General features: G+C 46.7%; 1 protein-coding gene across 5 annotated transcripts in view; it reads left to right on the top strand.

Annotated features, from left to right (window-relative positions):
- The window catches only part of LOC134508882 (lipoxygenase homology domain-containing protein 1-like), a 73465-nt gene extending 50632 nt beyond the window's left edge, over positions 1-22833 (top strand). For all 5 annotated transcript variants that reach the window (XM_063321028.1, XM_063321030.1, XM_063321029.1 and 2 more), the window contains 5 exons: positions 2253-2438; positions 15716-15886; positions 16968-17106; positions 19316-19477; positions 22227-22833. In XM_063321028.1, the coding sequence (XP_063177098.1) occupies positions 2253-2438; positions 15716-15886; positions 16968-17106; positions 19316-19477; positions 22227-22707 (1139 nt within the window). In that variant the 3' untranslated portion in view covers positions 22708-22833. The remainder of the gene's footprint in view (positions 1-2252; positions 2439-15715; positions 15887-16967; positions 17107-19315; positions 19478-22226) is intronic.
- The last annotated feature ends 3393 nt before the right edge of the window (positions 22834-26226 follow it).

Raw genomic sequence — 26226 nt, 5'->3', positions numbered from 1 at the left:
TGTCAACTCCCCAGCAGGGAGTTGTTCCACCCCAGACGCAGAACTTTGCATTTCTCCTTACTGAACTTCATGGGATTTCTGCTTGCCCGGTCCTCAAGTTTCTCAAGGTCCATCTGGGTTGGAATTCTGCCATTCAGCATGTCAGTTACTCCCCCAAATTTGATGTTATCGGGAAATCCGCTGAGGATGCACTCTGTCGTTGTTCAGCGTGTTGGTGATGAAGTTCAGTGCTGCAGACCCCAGTATCGACCCGTGAGCTATTGCACTCATTGCCAGTTAAGACTTGTGCAACCACAGTACCTTCATCTCTTCGTTTGTCAAATTTGTTACAGTTCCTAAATGTGCCTGACAGTTTCCTGGAATTAACAACAACAACAACAAAAAAATCAGAGACCCAAATAGGTGAAATGTACATTGATTTGGCAATTTCTATTCTTTTCTTTCCCATCTCCTGCTAATTGCTTGTGAGGGAAATGACGCGGCATGAGGCCCTCATAAGCTTCTTCCTGCAGGGAAGGTTTTGCTAAGAAGCAGTTGGTTCTGTGCTTTTTTGAGACCTTGCATTAATTGCGAGCCTGCTCCTTGTAAGGAAATGGACTTCAGTTTGCTTTGTTCCTCACCTCAGCAAGCTTTAGGGTCATAAAAGGTACTGCCAGATGAACTGCCTGAATCCCTGATGCTTTCTCTTCCTGCTTAAGTCCTTCCCAGGGAACTGCTGAAAATTAGCCCCAATTTAACATAGGCAATTTTTTCACGTGGACACCAAATGTTGCTTTGCCTTTTCTCTGTATGACTCTTTTTCTCCTCTTTTTTTTTTCCTTTTAACATTTTTTCTTCTGTAAGAAGAGTTGTGATTTATTCCTAATTACTGTGTTCAAATAATTATCCCAGAGAAGTGGTAGCTTTCTCAAAAAGTTTTCATTCCCCGCAACTTTGTCTCTGCGTTTTATGGCGAATGGAGCTGTGGGAAGTACTGTCCGTGTGGCACAAAGTGGATTTACGGTACTCTTGTGTAAGAAACGGCTTGGCAGGCAGTTAGAGTTTTCAAAGCTGGGCTATCTAACCGAGGGCAGCAGATGCTGAGGTTTTTTGTAAGACAGATTTGAGTTTGATGATCTCATTTTCATTTTCCAAAATTTAAGGGCTTTTGTTCTGACAAAGCAATGAATGAGTCAAATTTCTTTCTATGAATCTGCTTTTTTATTATGGCATCAAAAATAAAAAGCAATAATTTTGGTCAGATTATAAATAGTGCCAGGTAAAAATGTTGTAATGCTTTCAGCTAAAATGTTTGTAAGGTCACTGCAGGTGATGGTTTGGCCTTGAACTCTCCAAAAGTCAGGAAAATAGAGAGCATCTGCAGCAAAATATGGACGGTAATGGACATGCAGAATTCAGTGTCAGGTAATAAAGATCATCTTAGAAATTATTCTTTTCCTAACATACACATGAGAAGAGGTGGGAGTTGGTGGGGCAAACTGTTGTATGAGAAACTAGGACTTTTTCCATTAAATGCAGCATGGACAGTATTTTGAGAAACAGGAATACAGAAGGAAGACCTGTGGGAGGGGAAAGTGGGCCACAAGGTGCCGTAGTGGTTTGGTGGATGATCTGCATTTGGCTTTCAAATCCCTGTGCCATACAACACAGGGAGAGCAGCACGAGACAAGCCCCAGCTGAAGTGTCCTGGGTGCCACAGGACAGCTTGGAGGAGGTTGTGGGACTGCAGGAGAAGACCACAGTGTGGAAAAGGGACTGTGGCCCCAATTGGAAGCCCAGGACAACGCGTATTAATACTTTATAGCTAGAAAAATTAAAATATATTCTTTAACGCTCTTTCATAGATTGCTGGATGTTGCTGAGTAAGTCACTTTGCTTCCCAAACCACCTTAGAAAAATGGGAGTCACAACACTGATACCCTCTTCAAAGCGATGCGACGCACAGTGGTCCATCAGGAGCAGATGTTCCTGCTGCCCATTAGTACTGCTATCACCATGGTCACCATACCTCGAATGCAAGGGCGAAGCGTTCCAGCTGTATTTGGGGAACAGGCTGGAAGTGTGGCTTGTTAGCTAGCATGGGGCATTCTCCTTGCAGGATCCTGAACAAATTCACTGAAATGCTTTGGCTGTGCCCGGGGAACCCTGAGCATCACTACAGCCTTTTCCAGCCTGTCTTTGCTGCTTCCATTTCATTGCAATTTGGGGCTGGGTGTCAACTCGTGATGATGTGCCTTTCTCTCTCCTTCCAGGAGCAGGCACCGATGCCAACGTGTCCTTGATCCTGTTTGGGGAGAACGGGGACAGCGGGACCTTGGCTCTGAAGGAGTCCAACAAATCTAACAAGTTTGAGAGGAACCAGATGGACGAATTCAGCTTCTCGGACATGCTGAGCCTCGGAGATCTCTGCAAAGTGCGGATCTGGCACGACAACAAAGGTCAGGGTGGTGACTTGAGGGGGTGGGAGAGGTTGGGACAATGTTTTCACTCAGGGAGAGCCAGCCTTCTTGCCTGTCTAGACATACCCCCTTCACGCAGGAGACCTTTTTCCCCCCGTGCTAATGTAATATCTCCTCTAATGGGTCCCCAGCTTCAGCCTGACCTTACAGCCACGGCTGCAGCACGGATAATGATAGCTCCTCCAAAGCAGAGCCATCCAGCCTGTTATCCCAACACACTGACTCTATTAATGCAGTACCTTTTTCACAGGACAGTACGGCACTTTCCTCGCAATTTAATGCTAGCAGCCTGACACTGACACATGGGGTAATGCAGCCTGGCATAACACAGTGAGCTTCAGAAGATAGAAATAAAGATCTGTGTCTGTCTTTATTTAAATCACCACATCAGCCGGTGAGCGTGCAGTGCCCTGCTGAGAGAGACTCTGACAGTTTCCTGCTGCTGGACACCCTGACTGGTTTCACAAACAGCCGGGCAGCGCTCGGTACCACCGTCGTAGTCATTTGTGTTATTCAGGCACCGTGCAGCACCTTGTAACAAATGCATCGCTCACACTGGCATCCCATCGTGTCTTCGTCTAAAAGAGAGGACCTTGCATTAACGATGAGTTGCTTGCTAACGGCAGGCCCTTGCTGCAGCCTGAAGGTGAAGCTTGATGGTTCCCACCAAACCAGGTGGTTTGGGCAGTAGTATTTCATAAACCCATGCTGACTAGGCCTGATCAGCAGGGATCAGGCCTAGTCAGCATGGGTTTATGAAAGGCAGATCCTGCCTGACAAACCTGATCTCCTTCTATGACAAGATGACCCAATTATTGGATGAGGGAAAGGCTGTGGACATTGTCTACCTAGACTTTCGAAAAGCATTTGACACTGCCCCCCGTAGAATTCTCATGGAAAAACTGGCTGCTCATGGCCTGGATGAGCATACAATCTGCTGGATCAAGCACTGGCTGGATGGGCGGTCCCAACGAGTGGTGGTCAATGGAGTTAAATCCAGCTGGCAGCCGGTCACAAGCGGTGTCCCTCGGGGCTCGGTGTCGGGACCATTTCTGTTTAACATCTTTATTGATGACCTTGATAAGGACATAGAGTGTATCATCAGCAAGTTTGCAGATGACATGAAGCTAAGCGGGAGTGTTGATCTGCATGAGGAGAGGGAGGCTCTACAGAGAGACTTGGATAGATTGGATCGATGGGCCAATGCTAACGGTATGAGCTTCAACAAGGCCAAGTGCCAGGTCCTGCACTTGGGCCACAGCAACCCCATGCATTGCTACAGGCTTGGGGAAGTGTGGCTGGAGAGCTGCCTGGCAGAAAAGGACCTGGGGGTTCTAATTGACAAGCGGCTGAACATGAGCCAGCAGTGTGCCCAGGTGGCCAAGAGGGCCAATGGCATGCTGGTGTATTAGAAATAGTGTGACCAGCAGAAGGAGGGAGGTGATTGTCCCCGTGTACTCAGCACTGGTGAGGCCACACCTTGAGTATTGTGTCCAGTTCTGGGCACCTCAATATGAGAGAGATCTCGAGGTGCTGGAGCGAGTGCAGAGGAGGGCAACGAAGCTGGTGAAGGGCCTGGAGAATAAATCTGATGAGGAGTGATTGAAGGAGCTGGGACTCTTTAGTTTGAGGAAGAGGAGGCTGAGGGGAGCCTCCTCAGCTCATCACTCTCTACAACTACTTGAAAGGACATTGTAGAGAGGTTGATGCTGGTCTCTTCTCACAGGTAATTAGTGATAGAACAAGAGGGAATGGGTTCAAGCTGCAGCAGGGTAGGTTTAGGCTGGACATTAGGAAAAAATTCTTCACAGAAAGAGTAGTCAGACACTGGAATAGGCTGCCCAGGGAGGTGGTGGAGTCACCATCCCTGGATGTGTTTAAGACTCGTTTAGATGTGGTGTTAAGGGATATGATGTAAGGGAGAACTTTGTAGAGTGGAGTTGATGGTTGGACTCGATGACCCCAAGGGTCTTTTCCAACCTAAATGATTCTATGATTCTATGATTCTATTGAAGTCCTGGGAGGAATGGCAACAGGACTACCCAGTGGTCACCTGGTTGTACTGAGTTTATGGCTGAGCTGGCGTTATATGTCAGCGTGGACACGTCCTGGCCTTCGTCATCTTGATTTCTCCCAGTTGTGGCAGCTGGGGAAGGCTGCATCTCATGCAATATTAATGAAAGACTCTACCTCTGGGTCAGACTCTCCCACTGGAAGTTGGCCTTCTTATTTTTATTTTTAAAGAAAACAAAAGAAATCTTACTGTAGCCTCTGCCTGTTGTGAAATATGGGAAATGCAACCATCCACCTAACATGATTGTTTATTCCCAGCCACTGCAAGCTTTGGGCTTGTATTTATCGCTTGTACAACACAGGACAATTTAGTTGATTAACCTCTGTAATATCGTGTTATATAGCCAGTGCTGAATGCGGTAAGGGAGCTGCTTTTACCTGATTTTAGTTGCCAAAACACTTATTCTTTGAATCTGCCGTGTAGATGCCGAAATGGAAAGGGCTATCAAAATACCCACTAGAGCTTTAGCTCAGCAAACAGGCATCTCTGCAGTTAGAAGGGTGGTTCAGGTGTCCTTCTGAGAGCAGCAAGAAATCAACGTGGACTTGCAGATTTGTTTTCAAATATATTACCAGCTAAAACCTCTACGAAAAGAACATTTTCCTCAAGGGGCATTGTGGCTCCCCGGTCATGCTAACAGAACGAAAACCACCCACCAGATCGGAGCTGATCCTTAGGGTTCAGGCACGTGAACAGGCTGGGATGTAGGATGATGAGAACTGGGTCAGACCGAGGGTCTGTCCAGCCCAGCAGCTGTTTCCAACAGCAGCATCATTGGGTGCCCGAGGGAGAGGAGGAACTGAGCAGGCGTGTGTAATCCTTCCCCAATCCTCTGCATCTTGCTATGGGTATCTTGCTCGGGGCATCTCCTGAACTGGGTATAATTTTTGCCCGTTAAGTAATTCGCAGTGAATTTTCTCATTCAAGTGCTGGTCCAAACTCTCCAGGAGACGTTTAGCACCCACGGCATCCCGTGGCAATGAGTCCCATGGGTCTGCTCATTGGTGCATGGCAAGCGAACCCTGTTAATCTAGGTGGTTTTGCGGCCTTTTCCTTCTTGCACAAGTGATCCTGGTTCACCTTCTCCGTGCCACTGATGATGTTGTTGATACAGGTTGGGGAGTTACCGCGTTGCAACTGAGTTATGGTAATTGCTGTCTGCATGCTGTTGGTTAGTGGCAAAGGGAAGGAACAGAGTTTAGCCTTAGGCTAAGCAGTAAAAAAGGCTCAATTAGTTTAAATTTGCTGGGGGCTAAGAGCATGTACACAGATAGCTACCACAAGTCATCTAAAATAGTAAACCATGTGCCCAGAACCTGAAAAAGTACTTCCTATTTATGAATATACATACACATTGCAACCTCATATTCTCTTTCCTTATTTCCTGAATATCACTGGTTTCCATGTATAAATAATAGGGCTTTTGCCAGACCTAGCTGACTGCAGGGTTAAGCCTTGGACACACAACGTGCTCAGGTTTTGTTCAGCAAAAATGTACTTGGTTTTCCCCCCAGGAGGAAGGACAACTGCAGTTTAAATCATAACATATGTTGTCTTCATTGTTCTTGCATTAGTCATGTGAAAGGCATATCCTATCTCAAACTTCACACAATGCAGCCTGACAGTTTGTTGGGTGGGTAGAGTATTTATTACTGCTGGGATCCCAGGCTATAGCTAGCCTTTGCATATATGCCTGCGCTCTCTATATAATTTATATAAATTGGCTGTGCCACTGGTTAGAAATTCCTGGCTCTATTTTTTGGAAAGGAGTAGTGGGGTCAGGGGTCAAGGGTCGTGCATGGTTTTTGTCAGATGCTTGGGGGACTTTGGGTATTAAATAAAAATGTGCTTGTATTTACCGTTACTTTGGGGCACCAGATGTTGATCGTTCTTTCCTTAGTTTTTTTTTCTTTTTTGGACTAAATGGTTCTCTGCCAATGGTCTGTGGAAGACTCTACCTCACACTGGCCTACCCCATTGCTCCTCACTTGAATTCTTGGAACATGGTTGATGTTCTTTTCCTAATTTTCTTAATAAGTAGCCTCAATGACGGCATCAGCCTGTTTTGACTCGCATTAGGTGCTTTTAGCACCTATGGGCTAGTTAAGGGAACTACTAGCCATCGCAGGGCTTCCTTTCCATTCAGACATCACCTGGTCCTAGCAAGAAGTCAACAAACCCACCCCTGTTTCAGGATAAAATGCATTTAAATGGCTTGCCCCAGGTGGCAACTTGCCGTGAAGCCCAACTCAGCATCCATCCCCGTCGGTGAAGTTTTGCTGCTGGTGGATCGCTCCCAGTTCACATCCCACTTTTGTTTATCCTTTCACTGAAATGTGACTGCAGTGGGGTGTTCAGAGTTGAAGAGGCAGTAATTGCAATGGCAAAGACTGTCAGAAGGTCTTTAAATTGCAAACACACAGCATTTGCCTCCTCTGGAAAAGCATGTCAGTTTTATAGTCCCACTTTAGTGCTTTTAAATGACATTTTCCCCACAAAAATTGCTGAGTGGCATCTCTGTATGAGGTATAAAGGAGGAATGAAGCCCCCATTTAATTCCTCTGACTTCAGTAAAATTGATTATGGAGGAAGTCGGTGCTCATTTGAAAACAGGCAGTTTAAAGACTACGCAACTGCGATTTCAAGGAATTTGTTCATGATATTTCAGATGTTTAGAGCTCACCAGCAAGAGTCTGGTAACAATGAATTGCTGTGAATGAAATTTAGTTTTAAGTTTTGCCGCATGCCTTTTTATCTTGTCCCTGTTTACTTTAAGATACTGATCTTCGACCTAATATATTTAGACTCCCTGAGCAAATTTAATCGTTTCCAGACTCCCCAGGTCCTCATCTAAGATAGGCACTATGTATTTTCTCATATCTCAGTTCATTTACTTCTACATTTATGCAAGATCAGTATCTGTAGGTCTGTAGAAATGCTGGCTTTCTAAATATAGGCCTCAATTTTTTTCTCTGGTTTAAGGACTAAATCACCATTCTGGAAGAATGGCTTAAAGTTTCTCAGTATCTCAGTAATGGAATTATTTACCTAGAGAAAGCTTTTTTTTCCTTTTTTTTTTTTTAATTGTAGTTGCCTTTTTCTCCTTGCAACAAGGAGATATGGGAAATCTGGATTTAGCTCCCTCGTCTGCCTGAGTAGATTTGAACCCGGATGATAAGCAATCTTTCTAAAGTCATTAATTTCAGATTCTTGATTATCTCAGTTGCCATCAGCCAAAGGGAGCCAGGAAGAGTCTAATTATGGATAAACTAGACTTCTCTGTGTTATTATAGGAGCAAAGACAGAAGTAAATAACAAGGTTATTCAGCCCAACTTCTTCGTTGCCTCATTAGGGCCCTTCTCTCAATTACACCAACTGCTATGACATTGTCTAATTGAGTTTTAAGTAGCCTAACTGCCCCACTGACTCCTTATGGGTGGCTCTTCCAGTGGAGAAAGTATTTTATTCCTCTTTCTTGATCCGGACCCAAGTCAAAAACTTTACTATACCCTTGTTTTTCCTTTCCTTTCTCTGAATGAACTACCTTTTTAAGGAGCAATATCTTAGATCAGATCTTAAATTGCGCAAGCCTTGAACTTGCAGCACACAGCTTTTCCAGAGATATGTTTCTGCAAGTCGCAGGCATGATTCCAGCCTTTTGGGCACTTGTAGGCCATAAATTGTTAAAAAACCCTAAAGATCTGCCATTTTAGCCCTTTGTAAGGATTTGTTCACCTATCAGACTTGAGAAGGGCTTTTCTAAGCCCTCTTCTCTGCACTTGACTGTTGCCTCATAAACTCTGTTGATCCGTGGGGCAGATTTGTTGAATAGTTTCTGCTTTAAATAAAAAGTGAGAGAAAGAGAAATAGATGTGTAAAACTGACCAAGGAGAGGAGAGTCCATCATCCCCCCTGTTTTTGTTGGTGGCTCAGTACAGAGGAAGACAACGTCAACTCCTGCATCTTTCTGGGTGGACTGAAGTCAACACCTTAGATAAAGCACAAATGGGCATGCAAGCTGCAGACCGGTGTAGCATGCCAGCAACTGCACCGTGGCTCCTTAGTCCTTCAGATTGCCCAAATCTGGCTTCAGGCCCTCAGGAGATCCCAGCACCAGCCTGCAGAGCCCTCCTCACATGCCATGCATTTTCCTCTCTCTTCAATGGCAGGTTTCTTCCTTATGCTCAACAGTTACAGAGTCATAGAATCACAGAATATCTTGAGTTGGAAGGAACCCATAAGGATCATTGAGTCCAACTCCCTTGCACCTCTCAGGACTACATAAAACTAAACCATACAACTAAGAGCATTGTCCAGATGCCTCTTGAACTCTGACAGGCTTGGTGCCATGACCGCTTCCCTGGGGAAGCTTGTTCCAGTGACTGACCACCTTCTCAGTGAAGAACCTTTTCCTAATGTCCAATATGTACTTTCCCGTAACGCAGCTTCATTCCGTTTCCTCATGTCCTACAGCTGGTCACCAGAGAGAGGAGATCAGCACCCTCCCCTCCGCTGCCCCTGGTGAGGAAGTTGTAGACTGCGATGAGGGCACCTTCTCTTCTCTAAACTGAACAAGCCAAGCGACCCCAGTCTGAGCAGTTGACTTATGGGGTCTGCTGCGGGTGATAAGCATCACAATCTGTTCCAAGTATCTTCACTTTGTGTAAAGCACTAAATACAGCATTAAAAGAGCCAACATGGGTAACAACCCTCCAGGATGAGCAATAGAAGCCAACTATTGGTTTTGGAAAACAACTCCATAATGAGAATAGCAGAAGAGCCAGGAAGAAACACTTACGCTACCTTCACAGATTTATGATAAAAAACAAATTAGTATCCATGGTATCATCCTGTTTCACGCGTCCTATCACAAAGATGAGCTACAGGCATTACAGCACAAGCAGAAGACGCAGCAAAGATCTCACAGTCCAGAGCTGACATAAAGTAGAAAAAAGAAAAGATGTAAGCAAACAAAACATCAGACTTGGAGAGAAGGTGAAGACTTGAGTGTTTACGTTGCGCAGGTCATTCATTTCCTCCCAATCTCCTGTAACTGCAGACCCTTCATTACAGAGTAGAAAGAGCCCAAAAGGCCAGATGTAGCTGTATAATTATTGATTCCGTAAAAGCTTCTCTTTTCTACAAGCCTCCTTTGCTCCTCTTGGGGACAAATTATCCTGCACCCTTGTTAAATGCTTTTGCATGAAGTGTGCCTCACTAAAACATAAAATGTGCTTCAATCGCAAGAATATCATCTGAGAAACTGCTATATCTTCACTCTGAGCTGTGAAGTGGTTTTGCACAGGAGTAGTATATCTGTAAGATATGGGAGTGGGATTTTTCGTCTGAGAGTAATTTAGGGGTGGTTTTGATCCGAGTCAAATCCTGGGCTGAGCAAGTTGCATAGCCAACGGAGGGGGGTGGGGGGGGGGGCAGGAGACCCATTTTCTAAAACTGTCCCAAGTGCTAAGCTTTTCCTTTGTCAAAGGTTGTGAGAGGTTTTGCATTGCCTGTCTGCTCTGATGAGAAAGGTTGCGGTGTGAACTAACATGATCCTAAAGGAGAGATATACAAAATGGATCTATTTTTATTCTGCCACTGGCTTGCTGAATGACCTTGCGTAAATCACATCCCCGTACCTCATTTTCAATTATGTAAATTAGGGATAAAAATTATTCACCTTCTTAAAGTGTTTTGAGATGTACTGATGCAAAGCTAGATGCTACAATTTTAACACCTCACAATTAACGCTCCGTTTCTAGCAATCTGAAGCTGCTATCAAAACTCCCACCACTTTCTGGGTGATGTCTCATGCGGTGGGGTTTAGGGATGGATGATAGTCTAACCAGGCAGGGGATAAGTAATGTCAGAAGACACAAGGCTGATGAACTGTCTTTGCAATGGTCATTACTTTATGTTTCAGAAAACGTGATAAGAAAAAAAATAAATATGCAATTAGGGTGCTGATCAGCGCTGGGTGATGGTTGTGAATGGCTGGGCAGCAGCAATTCTTCACTGGCCCCTCAGCAGTCAATGGCCTGAGCGGGATTCTTCTTTTATTCCCGTGGGAACATAAGCACCAGTAATGACCACTGTTATCCCTGATCAGGCATCAACCGTTTTCAAAACCAAACCAAAGAAGATCTGCTGCAGATAGACAAGGGGTAGAAAGGAAAATCGATTAATATGGCTGGAGAGTGGAGACGGTTTAAACTTCCATGGACGTGTGCTCATCCAAGCCTGGGTGTGGTTCTGCCAGCAGGGATTGGATCCCACCAGCTCTCGCTTTGCAAGGAACAGCTAATATTCACTAGACCAAGGTCAGTGACCAGGTGCCCGGTGGGTGAGTTGAGAACCCACCAGACTCGGTTCGTTCTCGTTCTTTTTCTCCCATCCTCCCACGTTTCCACATGCGTCAGAACAGCTTAATATTTTAGGGGTGAATATAGGCTGGGGCAAGCGGTGGCTGTTCCCAAGAGGGGCTAAGGGAAATTTTTGTGCTGCAGATTGGGGTTTTAGTTAAATGAAGCAGTAACTTCATTATCTGTGTCACATCTACCGCTTCTGAAGTCAGACTCGATTGTGCTAATCACTGCAGAGATACATGACAAGGAGCTTACACTCCAACCTGTCTGTCCAATGTCAGGAAAGCACAGACTTTTAGCATCGCCTGGGAAAAGGGGAAAATGATCCTATGAAGACCTTGCAGACAGACATAGAGGGTCCTCGCCCAGCATCACCCAGTTGTCAGCTTCAGCCCTTTTGGAAAAGAGGATAAATGGGATAAATAACTGCTCTTTTGGATAAGGACACTTGGGGAAGAGAATACATTTCCCTACACGACACTAAATTATACAACTGCCAGAGTCAAGCAAGCAAAGTGATTCTGTTTTCCCCAAAGCTCTTCTCCTCTAATTACATTTGAAATGTTTTGCACGCTATTGAAAATGTCACTTCCAGCTGCGGACCATTAAGGAGCCTACATGGCACAGCCACGGGTTTTATTAGGGCAGGTTTGCTGATGGGGATTTCAGCGGCAGCAAACCAGGCTCGGAGCGAAGTACCTTTTGTTACAAACGTTGAACACTTGTTATGGTGATAAGGGATCTTCCACAAAGGCACAGTGGCGGGCAAACCATTTTGAAGACCGAGACCTGCATAATCAAGCAAGGACGGCTCAGATATCCTGCCCATGGCAGGGGGGTTGGAACGAGATGATCTTTAAGGTCCTTTCCAACCCGAACCTTTCTATGATTCTATGATATGCGCTATTTCTTCCCTTCTGCCCCAAAAGAGTAACGGAGACAAATGTAGTGGTCCTGGTTTGTACACTACACTGCAGGAAAGCCCATGATGCCCTCCAAGGCATTTGTGTAGCTGATTTGTGCCTAAGCCCTTGTTCTCCTGGTGCTGTTGGTCAGGGTGCCAGAGATACAGACAGATCTGCTCTGGCTCTTCGGCAGGCAATGAAAGTTAAATGATGGAGCAGCTGTGGCTTTCACAGTGGACCAGGGTCCACCATCCAACAGCATCCAGGGAAAAGGCTGGTGAGCCATCCCTGCAGAGATCCTCCAGCATGGCCAGGTTCCGTGAGCAGTGGACAGGACCTAGGAAAGTCCTTCCACCCTGCTACATCCCCACCACTTCTGTGATTCCTCTTCCTTCACTGATGTCCACTCCATAAACCGGCTTGTGCTGAGGATTTGATGACTCTGGTGTTACATCTGTATGGGATGTAGTTTCCTTTCCTGATGTTTCTTAGGTGCTGTAACATCTCTGAGACCATTGCTCTGAAAAAGCTGCACAGGAACAGAAGGTGGAAACAGGGTAATATCCCGAAACCAGGATTTCATGACCTGAAAAGGGATTCTGCAAACACAGTTTCTTCTTTCTCCATCCGCTGATGGGCCCCCATGGCACACAAAGCCAGCTCAGTGGAGGGAAAGTCTCATATTTAGGCTCTGTGCATAACTGGGCTTTGTGCTTTTGTCTAGATCAATGCAAAAAGATATTAAATATATCTTTTCCCAAACTGAAACAAGAGAAAACCAATACTTTGTCTTTCTTCAGCCCCAAACCAATCCTTCCATGCCATCCATCCATCCATCCATCCATCCATCATCCATTTCATCCATCAATCATTCCATATCAGCTTTTACAGAGAGTTTAATGCTGTGGCAGTGAAAGCCTTGGTGTGACACCACTCCTGGCACTGGGGGGCATGGACAGGGCAGGAAGATGTGCTGCTCTGCACATAACCGTTCACCTGGGGTGAATCATTTATCTCGAGAAATGAAAAGCAATAGAGGATACTCCTACAGCTTCCAGGGTTCCCAGTCTAGTTTAAATTGCTAATCATCATGAAGAAAAACAGGAAAAAGGATAGACCGATTCTAGTGAGGGGGAGGAGAACTATTTTTTTCCTTAAAGCAGGCAGGAGGATGCTTTGAGGCTGTAGCAATGCTTTTTTAAGAGCGACCAGCCATCTCCTTGATTTCAGGTACCCTTGTGCTGTAAAGGGACACCCTGTTGGTATTTGCTTTCCCGCGTTGAGCCCCTGACAGAGCCCAGAGCTTGGTCTTTAAATAGCCCAGAGCTGATAAATGCACCTTTTGCAGGAAACACCAGGAAAAGCTGCAATTTGTGCTTGCTTGGCCTTCAACTCCAACACGTGCTGGAAAATCAGCCCTGGCCCATCTCTCCCTGTAATGAAAAAGCAGATTTTTTGCAGCAGCTCTCCTGGTGAGCGGCTGGTGGGACCAGGCCAGAAAAGAGGGAGGAGAAGAGGGAGTGAGGCTGCGTCTCACTCAGTTTCTCTCCTCATACCACCGCTTAGCTCTGATCCTGTCCCAGTCATGCTGTTCACTGCTGTCAACAGGACTAAGATCACCAGTTTATTCTATCCTGTCTGCACACATTGGTCACTCTCACTGGAGAAGGATGGGAAGTTTTCTTTCTTTCATCCTGTACTTTTTTAACTAAAGTTTTGATGGAAGCGGAGCAGCCCCCTGAATATGCTGCAGAGACGTTCATTGAACTTAAATGGAAATGAGCCTGCCAAAAAGATTAACGGCTGACACTGCCAACATGTTTAGAATAAATTTCCAAACAGCACCGAAGAGCGAGTTGCCCCAGTTAGAGAGCGGTGGGAGCCTGAGGAACTTGATAAGATCTGCCCAGGAGGCAATAAACTGGTGAGGATCTATGAGGGCATGGCACACCAGCTCATGCCCAAAACCCCTTCATACCCTTCTTATGCTGCTGGAGCCTGGAGAAGGTCTTACATGTTTGGGTGGTGCATCCAACTCCCCTGCCTGGGTCCTGCACAGGTCTTGTCACTGACACATGGCACTGTCCTCCCAGTTCAAGAGAGACACGAACGTACTGGAGAAGGGCCTCAAAGATGGCTAATGAATTGGAGCATCTGTTGTATGAGGAGTGGCTGAGAGAGCTGTGACTGTTCACCTTGGAGAAGACAACGCTCAGGGGGATTTTCTTGATGTGTACAAGTATCTGATGGGGGGAATAAAGAAGATGGAGCCAGACTCTCCTCAGCAGTGCCCAGTGATAAGACAAGAGGCAATGGGCACAAATTGAAATACAGGAAATTACATTTAAACCCAAGAAATAAGCTTTTTTCTCTGCACAGATAATCAAACACTGGCACAGGTTACCAAGAGAAGTCGTGGAGTGTCCATCCTTGGACATAATCAAAACCTGAGTGGTCACAGCCCTGAGAAACCTGCTTTAGCTGACCTTGTTCTAAGCAGGGGGTTGGACTAGGAGGTCTCCAGAGGTGTCTTTCAGCCACAACGATTTTGCAGTTCTGTGACTCCTAAATTGGAATTTAAGGGGCAAGTGGTGTCTTTGGTTGAGGTCTGTGCTTTGTAGCAGGTGATTTCCTAGCCTGAAGAAGGTTCAGGAAGCCAAAGTACAAAACAAGAATGGCTGTGAGGCTGTTAGAGAGCTACCAACACATGGTGTGGAGGGATCGCAGTCCACAGGAGCAGGGTGACTTGTTGACATAACTCGAAAAGGTGCCATCATTTTCTTTTCAGGGCTAAAGAAGATTAATATTTGCAAACTAAGGAAGTAAGCACATGGCAGTGAATTCTTGGAAGCGCAAGAGCTGTTTAGTGTCTCTGGGATGTAAATAAGTCAGCAGAGATCTCTCATCATGAACACAACCTTTCTCTGTTTGACTAATAAGAGCACTTGTAAGTAGAACTGCCAGAACCTTCTGTCCACCCAAGCTCAACAAGGGCTTCTTCTATTTCAACAGAGATCAGGAAAATGTTCCCAAATGCCCCTTTCTTCATTTTCAAGTTGTTTTTCCACTGGGGAAAATAAAAAAAATGAAAGGAAGTAGAAAACTATAAGGAAGCTATGACTCCTCAGAAGGGTCAAAGACATAAGTTAGGTGATTTGGTGGTCCCTGACAGAGCATCCATCCTTTAGTCTGTCCTGCGTTCATGGCCAGTTGCAGCATTAGTGAATTCACTGTGGTTGCTTGGCAAGATCAGGCTAACATAGGTAATTTCCTTGCTGGCAGGGTCAAAAGAGCAAGTTGCAATGTACCTTCTGACCTTCAAATCCAAATATGAAGGGTTTGGGGGGCCATAGAGAAAGACATTAAACCCCACAGCTGGTCGTCCACTAGCACTCCCAAGATGGACACCCACAAACCATGCATACACGGCTGTGTCTTGTTTAATAACAAGGGTTTGTTGTCCCTAAGCCCAGTGCTTCTCTGGGACAGTCCCTGCGTTGGTGTGTTGAGAGGGGGCACTCCAGACCCATCTCTCCCTGCGCACTGCTGCTGTTACTGGTATTGCAGCAGCCCCATTTTGCGTGAAGTGCTGGGCAAGGACAAGAGGTGGCCCCTTGCCCAGAGAGCTTGAAATCTGGCTTATCTGGGACCACGCTCCAACTTCCTTATATCTGGTCAAAAGCCAGCGAGTCCCTGAAAAGCATGGCCTGACTCTAGAAGAGGGATCAGATTATGGTCTTTAGCAGGTCATCATTGCTTTTGGTATCAGAACAACATCGTGTTCACTGGTGACATTATCTGAAGCATATATTTTCTAGCACCAGCCGGGTGCTCCCGAGGGGAGGTGTCTCACCTTCTTACCCAAGCTATGTGTAAATATCAAAATATTTTTTGTTTGGTTGTTTTACTAGGAATCGCACCAGGTTGGCACTTGGAATATATTGACGTTACAGACTCCGCCATGGACAAGACATTTCGTTTCCAGTGCGATCGCTGGTTGGCTAAAGGTGAAGACGATGGGCAGCTCATAAGGGAACTGGCTTGTGCCAATAATGACATCCTGGAACTGAAGGAACGGACTGGTAAGTTTAGAGTTGACTAAGAGTTTAGAGTTTAGAGTTGACACACTGCTCCACTAAGGGTTCCCCAGCAATTGGTGTTTGTATTTGCAGGCTTTAAGGGTTGAATTACTTAAGATTCTCCTTAGTTCAAAAGTGCAATGCTGTGATAAGAAAGAAACAAATCAGGATTTATGAGGAAGCAAAAAATCTCATTTGGGGTTGAAACTTAAGAGGGGCCCATCTGCAGCGGTTCAATCCAACAGTGAGCCATAAGGACACGTGGTTATGGTCTCATTAGAAATAATGGGCTTGAGTCTTTGAGGTGGAAAATAAGTTCAGTCCTTAAAGCTTTCAAAGTAATGTTGCTCCAGCTTCCTCCTTAACATGTTCTGGGCTACTAGCTCAAGTATCCCAGCTGACCACGACGGCCAAGCTTAACACCCCATAGCCCTGGGCCTGCTCTGGGTAATTCCACCGAGTCCAAGGTAATTACACTGGTGTCTAATGAGGTGAGCAGGAGTTATTTAACTGCACTGATGATATGCAAAGCGCATCTCCAGAATTCCTGCACCATGGTGAACTTCTTCAGGAGAGTCCTGGAGAGTCAATAATCACAATACTTCAGTGTGATTTCACTCTGCCCCTGCAAAAAAACAGCCTTTCGGTTAACATTTTATGTACTTACATGCCACCATAGCATCCGAGCACATCCTGAGGGGTACATGGATACCCTCACTATTCCTGTTAGGAATGGTGGCACAAAAACTGTGGGATTTGGGCTGTGTTAAAAAGGGGATGCCTAGCACAGCAGGGAGCTGGACACTGCTTGTTCAAGAGCAGCTCCATCTACTCCTGCTAGCTGATTGAGCAGGACTCATATTTTTCATGTACTCTGCCCCTGCGTGAAATCCACAGCACGTAGAAATCAAAAGTCCCACAGATTTCAGTGTGGTTCCGTCCTTATTTTGCAAATGCTTTCTTGTGTGCTGTGATAAATATTAGGAGGAGAGTTTTTAAGCAAAGTGACAGCCAAATTAAGAAATTTTTCTGGCCATCTGCTCTTCCTTTTCTGTTTAACGTGTGTGTTAATTATGCTTTAAAGCCTATGAGATTGTCACAGTAACAAGCGACAGAGAGGATGCAGAAACAAAGGAAAACATCTGGATCATCTTAGAAGGAAAGATGGGCCGCTCGAAAGAATTCCTTATGGAAAACTCCTCCAAGAAAAGGAGATTTGAAAGGTAGTGGGACTGCATGGTGGGCTAGAGGGACTCCCCACCAGTGGTGTGTCTTCCACAAACGCCACCTCTTCTTCAGGATGGTCTACAGAGTTGCGTAATGGCTTCTCACCTGGAGTAAAAGAATCATAGAATCATAGAATTGTCAGGGTTGGAAGGGACCTTAAAGATCATCTAGTTCCAACCCCCCTGCCATGGCCAGGGACACCTCCCCCTAGATCAGGTTGCTCAAAGCCCCATCCAGCCTGGCCTTAAAAACTTCCAGGGATGGGGCTTCCACCACCTCTCTGGGCATCCTGTTCCAGTGTCTCACCACCCTCATGGGGAAGAACTTCTTCCTAACGTCCAGTCTGAATCGACCCGTCTCTAGTTTTGATCCATTCCCTCTAGTTCTACCATTACCCAACATCCTAAAAAGTCTCTTACCATCTTTTTTGTAGGCCCCCTTAAGATCCTCGTAGGCCACTAGAAGGTGTCCTTGGAGCCTTCTTTTCTCCAGACTGAACAACCCCAACTCTCTCAGTCTGTCCTCATAGGAGAGGTGCTCCAGCCCTCTGATCATCCTCGTGGCCCTTCTCTGGACACATTCCAGCACGTCCATATCTCTCTTGTAGTAGGGGCTCCAGAACTGGAGGCAGTACTCCAGGTGGTGTCTCACGAGAGTGGAGTAGAGGGGGAGAATCACCTCCCTCGACCTGCTGGCCACGCTTCTCCTGATGCAGCCGAGGATACAATTGGCTTTCTGGGCTGCTAGTGCACACTGAGGGCTCATGTTGAGCCTCTCGTCCACCAGCACCCCCAAGTCCTTTTCTTCAGGGCTGCTCTCAAGCCAGTCACTGCCCAGCCCATATCGGTGCTTGGGATTGCCCCTCCCAGATGGAGGACCTTGCACTTGGTCGTGTTGAACTTTGTGAGGTCTTGTTGAACTTCAAAAGGAAGATGTAAAATTAGTTTCTGCTGGGCAGACACAAAGCAGGTTTAAAAATTATAAGAAAAAGGCATTTGGTAAAAGGAAATGTAGATGATGCATGTGTATGTGTGTTTGTGTCCTTTTCTATTAGTAAATACAAATGGGCTCCTGGCGAGCCCCTGGGGAGGCTGTGTATTTTTGAGCTGGGAGGAGCAGAAGGAAGCTGGAGGTGTTTTTAGTTCCTTTTACAGCATCTCACTGGCAGTGGGAATCAGAGAGAAAGTAAAAATAGTTGGAGGCTAAATGTTGTCAGAGCTGCTCAGATTTGACTTTCTAGATGAATCTTGGCGGGGGGTAAGGCTGAAAGATCACTGTCGCGTGAGGGAAAAGCTGAATATCAGCCTCGTGCGCAGACGAGCTGGAGGCGCATCCATGTAATGTGGGGGTGATTCCTTCTCTCATGCGGGACCAAAGTGCTCCGGATGTGAGATGGGTTTTCCACTTTGTTTAAGGACACAGCACATCCTTAGGAGACGGGAACCTCTTCAAAGTCGTGGACACTGCTGATGTTCTGCTGCTTTGCAGGGAGGAAAGGTTTTTCTTGCGGCGCTGTAAAGGAAGGTGAAATGACAGCTGATGTAGACTCTAGTATGAATGGCTGAGATTTCATGAGAGATCGGGGGGAGCTTCCTCCTGACCTTCAGCTGATGGTGTCTACAGTGGAGTTAAAGACACCACTCCCCAAAGCATCACTCACAGCCCATCCTTGGAGGCAGGTTGGAACAAGGACCAGTCCGAGGAGACAAACCTAACAGATACGCGGGGGACATGACAGGGAGTCAGACAAGGGTTTGGCAGAGGCCTATTGTTTCTCTAAACTGTTTCCAAGCTGAGCTTCAGGAAGGGTGGCTGAACTAGCAAATTTAAAACAGCTATGGTGGGTAGATGTGTAACAGATACAGTATCTGTCAAGGATGAATGAGTAAGTGCCAGAGGGGAAATTAGTCATTCTTTAGCTTTATCTATAATGAGGCAAATTGATTTTGTGTGTGGAACAGCTCAAGTTTATCCTGGAAAGTCCTAGTGGCAACAATTTAATGTCACCCTTAATCAGAGAAAATACTAAATTTAAATATGGAAATTATACTTTGTGTTGAATGGTTGTAGGTTAAATCAAATGACTTTAAATGAAGGCTTATCTTCTATCTTCCGTGGCTATGTGCAAGTTAGTTAATGTCGGTAGGAGACAAGTCACTGCCAGCCTTCAAGGTACTAACTGAAACTGCTCCCTCTTTCCTGTAGGGGAGCAACAGACACATTTCAGTTTTCTTCAAAGAACGTTGGTGATATTGCAGCCATCTGTGTTGGTCACTGCCCAAAAGATGGGAAGAAGTCATCTGCAAAAGCTGATGTCTTCTGGCACGTCCAAGAGATTATTGTGACGGAGATGGAGCTTTGCAACAAGTAAGTGCCTTCACATCTGCAAGGAGCCGCTCCAGGAGGGCATGGGGAAGCTGAGCAGCTCTGCACGCGTCCTCCTGAAGCACTTCAGACTTAAGCAATAGTGGAAAGGCTTACCAAATCTTATTCCCTTTCTGAAAGCTAAGGCCAAGCTGTGTGTTGGGTACAGAACACCCCAGCCTGACCCGCCTGTGCGATTTCTGAGTTGTTAGAGAGGGAATTTGCATGTGCCAATAAGTTTATAAACAAGTTGGCTTGGGTCAGTCTTGCAGCTATGACAAATTAATGCCTCCGCTTGTGGAAAATACTTAGACTGACTGAAATTTAAGGGGTTTGTAAGATGCTCTGCACACACTGGCCTTTAGGTAAGTCTTGTAAAAAGAGCTCTGAGAAAAAAGCTGAGAGTAAGACAAAACCTGAACCTCCACTTCACACCAGTTTGGATGAGAGATCCTTCTGGTGTGGTCCAAAAGGCCCACTGGAAAGGTCATGCAGCTCAGCTACTCTGGTTTGAATACGACTGAAATCTGCCATGGTTGAAGAATGAACATGTCTGAAAAGCCCCGAGAACGTCAGATCCTACAGGCTTTGGTCTGAGCCCCGTCTTTTGAAGGGGTGACGTTCACAACTCAGGGGGCAGATAGCTCAGGGACTAGGCAGGAGCCGCAGAAGATCATCCATTTGCAAAATAAACTCCTCTTGAGAGAAAATATCTACCACTTCATTGCGGATTTCTTTTCTTCCCTCTGATATTTCCATTGCTGCTAAAGAATTTAACTATAAGGAGTTTGTTCCAACTGAGACAATTGAGTGTTTAAGAAGAAATCCTTGAAGTGGTTGGGTTTTTTTAGAAGCTAAGAGTCTCTCCTAGCAAATTAATCAGACAGCAGAAGAGCCACAATAATATTTGCTGAATGAAAACTCAGTCAATTACATACTAAAACATGTTCTTTTCCCCTGGTGGGGAAAAGCCTGGAACCCTTAAAAGTCCAGCTGTGCAATCAAATCCATGCACTAAACTCATTGGGAGCACGCTGAAACTGCTCAAGTAGTATGTTTTGAAGGGGCCAGAGGTCTTCTCATAAACCCCCAGCTTTTTTAAAGCTGTATTAAATTAAAGAGGGCAGCCAGGAGATCCGGGTAAAGCCTGTCATTGCACTGAAGCGGGGATCCGGCTCTGCAGATGCAGCACTTCTCAGCGGTGTTTGCTCTGCAAACCATCAACTGGAGCGGACTGCGCCGTGAGAGCAAGCGCTTGCTCCAGGTATTCCCCATCCCAAACATTCCAAAAAACCCCACCCAGTCTAGCCGAGGACCAAATTAAAAGAGTTATGAGACTGCTACAGCAGTAGTTGTGAATTATACTGGGCTGTTTGCCTTTTAATAGTTTATCTTAGTATGTGAAAGGGCCGCTTTTAGGAGCTTTTTCTTGCAAATCCCAGGGCCAGAAAGGTCATCTTTTTTCTTCTTGCCCCTTTTCTTTTTTATTCTTTCCCCTCTTGAAAACTGGCACGCTCCATTATAACTCCAGACCATGAGATATTACGTAGCCCAGGAAATAAAACTGCAGTGTCGGGCAACCCCTCCACCCCACCCTCATGCAGTTTTTCTGTCCCTGAGACTAAAATTTTGCTCCCACCAGCATTTCTCATTTACAAAGCTTCTTCCCAGGGGAAGAAGTGCTTTCCTTTGGCTGCGGAAAACGTCAAAAGTGTTGGAAACACTGCTGGAGCTGCAGTAAACCCTTCCTCCAGGTGTTTATTTTACGCACACGCGCTGCAATCCAGCTACCCTCCCTCCAGGAAAACCTGCTGCAGCTTGGCGAAGGGGGAAGGGAGGGAGGGAGGGAGGGAGGGAGGAGGGGGGAAAAAAAAACCTCGCTTGGAAATGATCTGCATCATTGGAAATGAAATACATCATTAAAAGCAGAGTGCTCCAGCCTCTGGCCGGCTGCCAGGTACGTGGTAATTTATGGACGTGCTGTGTGCTCCCTGCGCATCCCCACAGGCAGCACTGCCGAGCCAAGGGCTTGCAGCATCTGGTACCTATCAGTTCTGTGCTTCATGCCTTTTTTTTTTTTTTTTGCCTGCTAAGGATGGGCTGGCTGATCTAGACGAGGAAAGGGGGAAATTTAAACCTCCTCCTCCCATCTTTCCTATTCCCTATTTCCTAGCCCAACCTTTACTGTGCTGTCGGTGAGGATAATTGGCTGAGCTCCCTTCGAGAGCTGCAGGGATGAGACCCTGCTCTCAGATCAGTTAAACTCAGCGGCGCTGGGCTGCGTTGGCTGCAGGATTGATTGCTGGTCCTGCCTCGGTGGGTGTGTAAATGGAGATGCCATTGCGCAGGCAAAAGAGGTGACAAGTGGCCCACACCATCCCTCCCATGAGCAGGGTGTCTGGGGCTGTCTAGAGAGACGTCGGGTTTTCCCGTTGCAGTTGCAATGTTCAATCAGGGCTGTCTTTCTAGAGAGAAAATCTAGTGCTAGCACATACGTGGAAAAGGACTGAAGCATTTATATATGGCAATTTAGAAGCAATGTCCATAACATTTAGAATCATAGAATCACAGGGTGGTTTGGGTTGGAAGGGACCTTAAAGACCATCCAGTGCCACCCTCTGCCCTGGGCAGGAACACCTCCCACTAGACCGGGTTCCTCCAAGCCCCGTCCAACCTGGCCTTGAACACCTTGATCACACCCAATAACACGGCCGTCCACACCATTAACATGCTGCTAATTTTCCTTTGGCAGATATTATTTCAGGTGCAACGTGAAAATCCCTCTGCGTTACAAGAGGCGGGACTACAAAGTCTTCGAGTGTGCCAAGGTCACCGAGAGCTTTGCCAGCAAAGCCCGGAGCTTGGTGCCAGTCAAATACGAGACCATCGTGGTCACAGGCTTTGAAAAGGGCGCAGGGACCGATGCCAACGTGTTCATCACCATCTTCGGGTTGAACGGGGACTCGGGAAAGCGGGCACTGAAGCAGAAGTTCAGGAACCTCTTTGAGCGGGGCAAAACCAACAGGTTTTACCTGGAAACGCTGGACATGGGCGAGCTAAAAAAAGTCCGGATTGAGCATGACAACAGCGGTCTGGCGCCGGGTTGGCTGGTGGAGCGGGTGGAGATCACCAACTTGGCGACCGGCGTGACCACCATATTTCCCTGTGGGAAGTGGCTGGATGAAAACCGGGGCGATGGGTTAATCTGGAGGGAGCTTTTTCCTAGATACTGAGGAGGGCAGGGCTGCAGGAGAGCTTCCATCTGTTCTGTATGCGCGTTTTTGTCATTATACTGTTTTATATTGCATTTTACTTTTTAAAATGCTGCCTTTTATATTGAGAGATTTTTCGTAGCAAGGTGTGCTTCCTGGGTTAACATTTTGTAAAAGCAATGCTGCTTTTTTTAAAGCACATATAAAATTGTGAATGAAATAAATAAATACCTTTCTCGCTTATTTATGATTAAAAGCCGCAACCAGCAGATTCATAAAACATCCTTTAGCAGCTCAGATGTTGTCTTCTGCTTTCAGCACCTTTTTTCGCCAGGGCTGGGAAAGCCCGCTGGCCTCCACCACTGACGGGCTCCCCTTTTAGATGAGTAAAGATGACAAGGGAATTGAGCCAATATATTTAGGAAAATTGAGCTTGGAGATCCCAGTTTTTCCCACTTCTGGCGACTGTAAACACTGCATGTCCGTGCAGAGACGTGCCCACCTCCAGAAGGCACCACGTTGAAAGCTGTGGGCGCAGCAGGGCTTTCTGCAGGGAGGCTGGGAAGGACCTGTTATCCACCCAGACGGGTCTCCCGCGGTGGGATCTGGGGGGCTGTTTTCCAACCATGGGTTTTCCCTCCCCAAGCCAGACCCAGCTCTTGGGCTGAATTCATCCAAGTCTGCCCAGAGCTGAGATCTACAGTTACAGCAGCCAGAGCAAAAGACCTACCAGATAATTCCACTGCATGGAAGCCGTGCTAATGATACTCAGCGCTGTCGCCGGATAACCTTACCCTATATGGCCTGAACACCAACTCTGTTTCAGAGCAGCTGCCATTCATTTTAATTTTTTTCTTTTAGTATGGATTGCTGTTTTGATTGTGGTGGAGAAGGGATTTCCCGGCCACAGTAAAGGCCAGTGCTCCTGTAGGTGAGCTCTTCCCAGCTACTCACAACTCTACAGGTACCAACAAGAAAACTTGTTTACAAATCATTACTTCTGGAGCCCCATCTCCCTCCTCACGGAGCAAAGCAGCAGGAGGAGAAAGGGGGGTGTCTGAGCCACCATGAGAAGAAGACCTTCCTCCTGTCCCACTTGTGTCCTAGGAGAGGTCGTTCCCCTTCCAGAAGCTGGTTTTAAACAAGCACTTTGTGTGAATGTCAATCAAACAGGTCAAGACTGCATTAAACCCGCTGAGCCCGCCCACCGCATCAGCCCCTGGGCTGGGGACAATGCTTCTGCTGGGACATGACAAAGACAGCTTTTGAGCAACCTGGTCTAGTGGGAGGTGTCCCTGCCCATGGCAGGGGGTTGGAATTAGATGGTCTTTAAAGCCCCTTCCAACCCGAACCATTCTATGATTCTGTGACCTGGAAGTGCCTGGCCATAAGGCAGGACTGTCCCACTGCTGAGTCCCTGCCTGGCCATGGGCAAAGGAGGCCCCTGCAAAGGCTAGTGATGCTGAGACAGGAGTTAGGGGTGTATTGCAGGTGCTGTTGGTTGCTCCTAGATATCTGAAAGCTGCTGCATCCCACCAAAGCCCCGCGAGGGAAGTACTGCATCTTTATTTTCCACAGCAAGCACCAGGGAAGCGAGTTGAGCTTATTCAGGGCTGTCTGTGCCAGCTCGCAAATGGTAGTTCAGACTAATTCATTTTAGAAATCTTTATGGTTTTGGAGCAGAGCAAGTTACTTAAATGAGCCCAGTAATCAACCTCATCAATGATCAACTACTCACGGATGGGAAGAATAATAGCAGCCTTTACTGGCTGTATTCTCCCTCCTCGCCGCGGACAGGTGCTACCAAGCTCTGAGTGAGGACTGAGCTAGGGCTGGGAGCTCACAGGAGGAGCAGAACGTGCCTCGGGAGGGCTGAAGGTGGGTGCTGGGGTCAGCAGGCACGTTCCGTCCCTGGGACCCTGCCGGCATGGGGCTCAGGCTGCCTGGACAGCCAAGGGGTTCCCATCAGCAGAGTCTGGAGCATTGGCTTTTGGTGCGCTTGTGCAGCGATATTGCAAAGCAGCAGTTCCCCAGCTGGTGTTGTGAAACGAAAAAAGGGTCAGGCTTTCGATCTCTCCGCTTTCCTTCCCACCCTGGTCTACCAGGGCCATGAAAAAACCCTCTCTGTCAATAGATTTGTCCCATTTTTAGACAAACGTGCACAGCAGTGAAATAAGAGTTTTTCCCACTAAAATGTTCTAATGCCAGAGTTTCCAGTTGGCTCCAGCCAGCACCCACTTGGTTCGGAGACGCCAGAGATGCTGGTTTTACAGCATTGCCGTATGGCAGCAGTTTAACCCCTGCCAGCCCTTGAGCAAATGCACTGTGATGCATGTGGGACCTGTACTGCTCCGTGCATCCAGCCCTTGAGCAGTGGGGCAGCTCCGGATCCACGCACCATTCCTGTGTGGGGCAAGGAGGAAAGAGAAATCCTTAGCTTGCTTGATGAGATGGGCTCACATCTGGGAGTAATCACATATAGCAAGTAGCTGCAGCTGTGGATTGAGGTCCTGTTGAAGCGGGAGTGAACATCTTCGGAGTCACCAAGTCACTGCATAAGTGAGAGATGGGATTGCAGATTCCTGATTTGCCATCAAATCCACCTGCCATCCCTGGATGGGCATGTTTAACCCAAGAGCTGTGCTGAACTCCAGGCATTGCTGCCCTAAAAAGGACCAAGGGGGAGTTTGCCGATACGGGGTCAGCAACCTCGCTGCCTCCCAGGAAGGCAACTTTGGCAAAGCATGAAAAAAACTCTGCTTTTTTTCTTCTATAGACTTCAAAAATGCCCCTTGTTTGTGCAAAACTCAACCCCACCCTGGCTCTGGGGAGTCGTTCTGTTGCTACAACAACTAATGCTACAGAAGTAATAAGGCAAGAGTGGAGTTTTTCCAAGGGCTGGATTCGCATTAAGCTGCTAAAACCAACACGTTCTTGGCTAAGTGGAGAACTGGGGAGAAGAAAAGCCAAAATTATCTTAGCGCTGTGCCTTTTGCAGGGCTCAGGCAATGGGGCAGAGCATCCCAAAGCTGTACGTTAGGCAGATGCACGGCTCCTGCTACCCCCACCGCCCTCTACCATTTTTTGCTCTTTATTTCTTAATTGGTGGGGTTTTAAGGCACATGCCTTCATCCAAAAAACTTTAACATAGATGAGAAGAAGGAGCAAAGGACAAGGATGGTAGCACTTGGGCGGAGTCTGCAAAACCAGGCTACCCCATCGTCCCTGTGGTCCCCATCGTTTTGGGAGCCCAATGAAGTGCCGTGTTTACAAAAGCGCTTGGGTGCTGCCAGTGAAAACAAGTCTAACCAAGGAGTCCTTTGCAGTGTGGGGTGCTAAGAGGGAACGGTTGTCTCTTGCTGCAGGACACAGAGAATTATTTGCAAATCTCTATGAAACTGTTGTGAAACATTTTTGATGGCATCATACACCTACCCCAACCTTACGTGCAGGAAGGCAGAATAACACAGGGCAGTAAGTATCCCACTTACAATCTCCCTTACCCCATCGTTATGTGTAGAGGTCCATTTTGACTTAGAA

Source organism: Chroicocephalus ridibundus, chromosome Z (assembly GCF_963924245.1).
Source record: "Chroicocephalus ridibundus chromosome Z, bChrRid1.1, whole genome shotgun sequence".
NCBI classification, from domain to species: Eukaryota; Metazoa; Chordata; class Aves; order Charadriiformes; family Laridae; genus Chroicocephalus; species Chroicocephalus ridibundus.
This window is presented reverse-complemented; position numbering and strand designations above follow the sequence as displayed.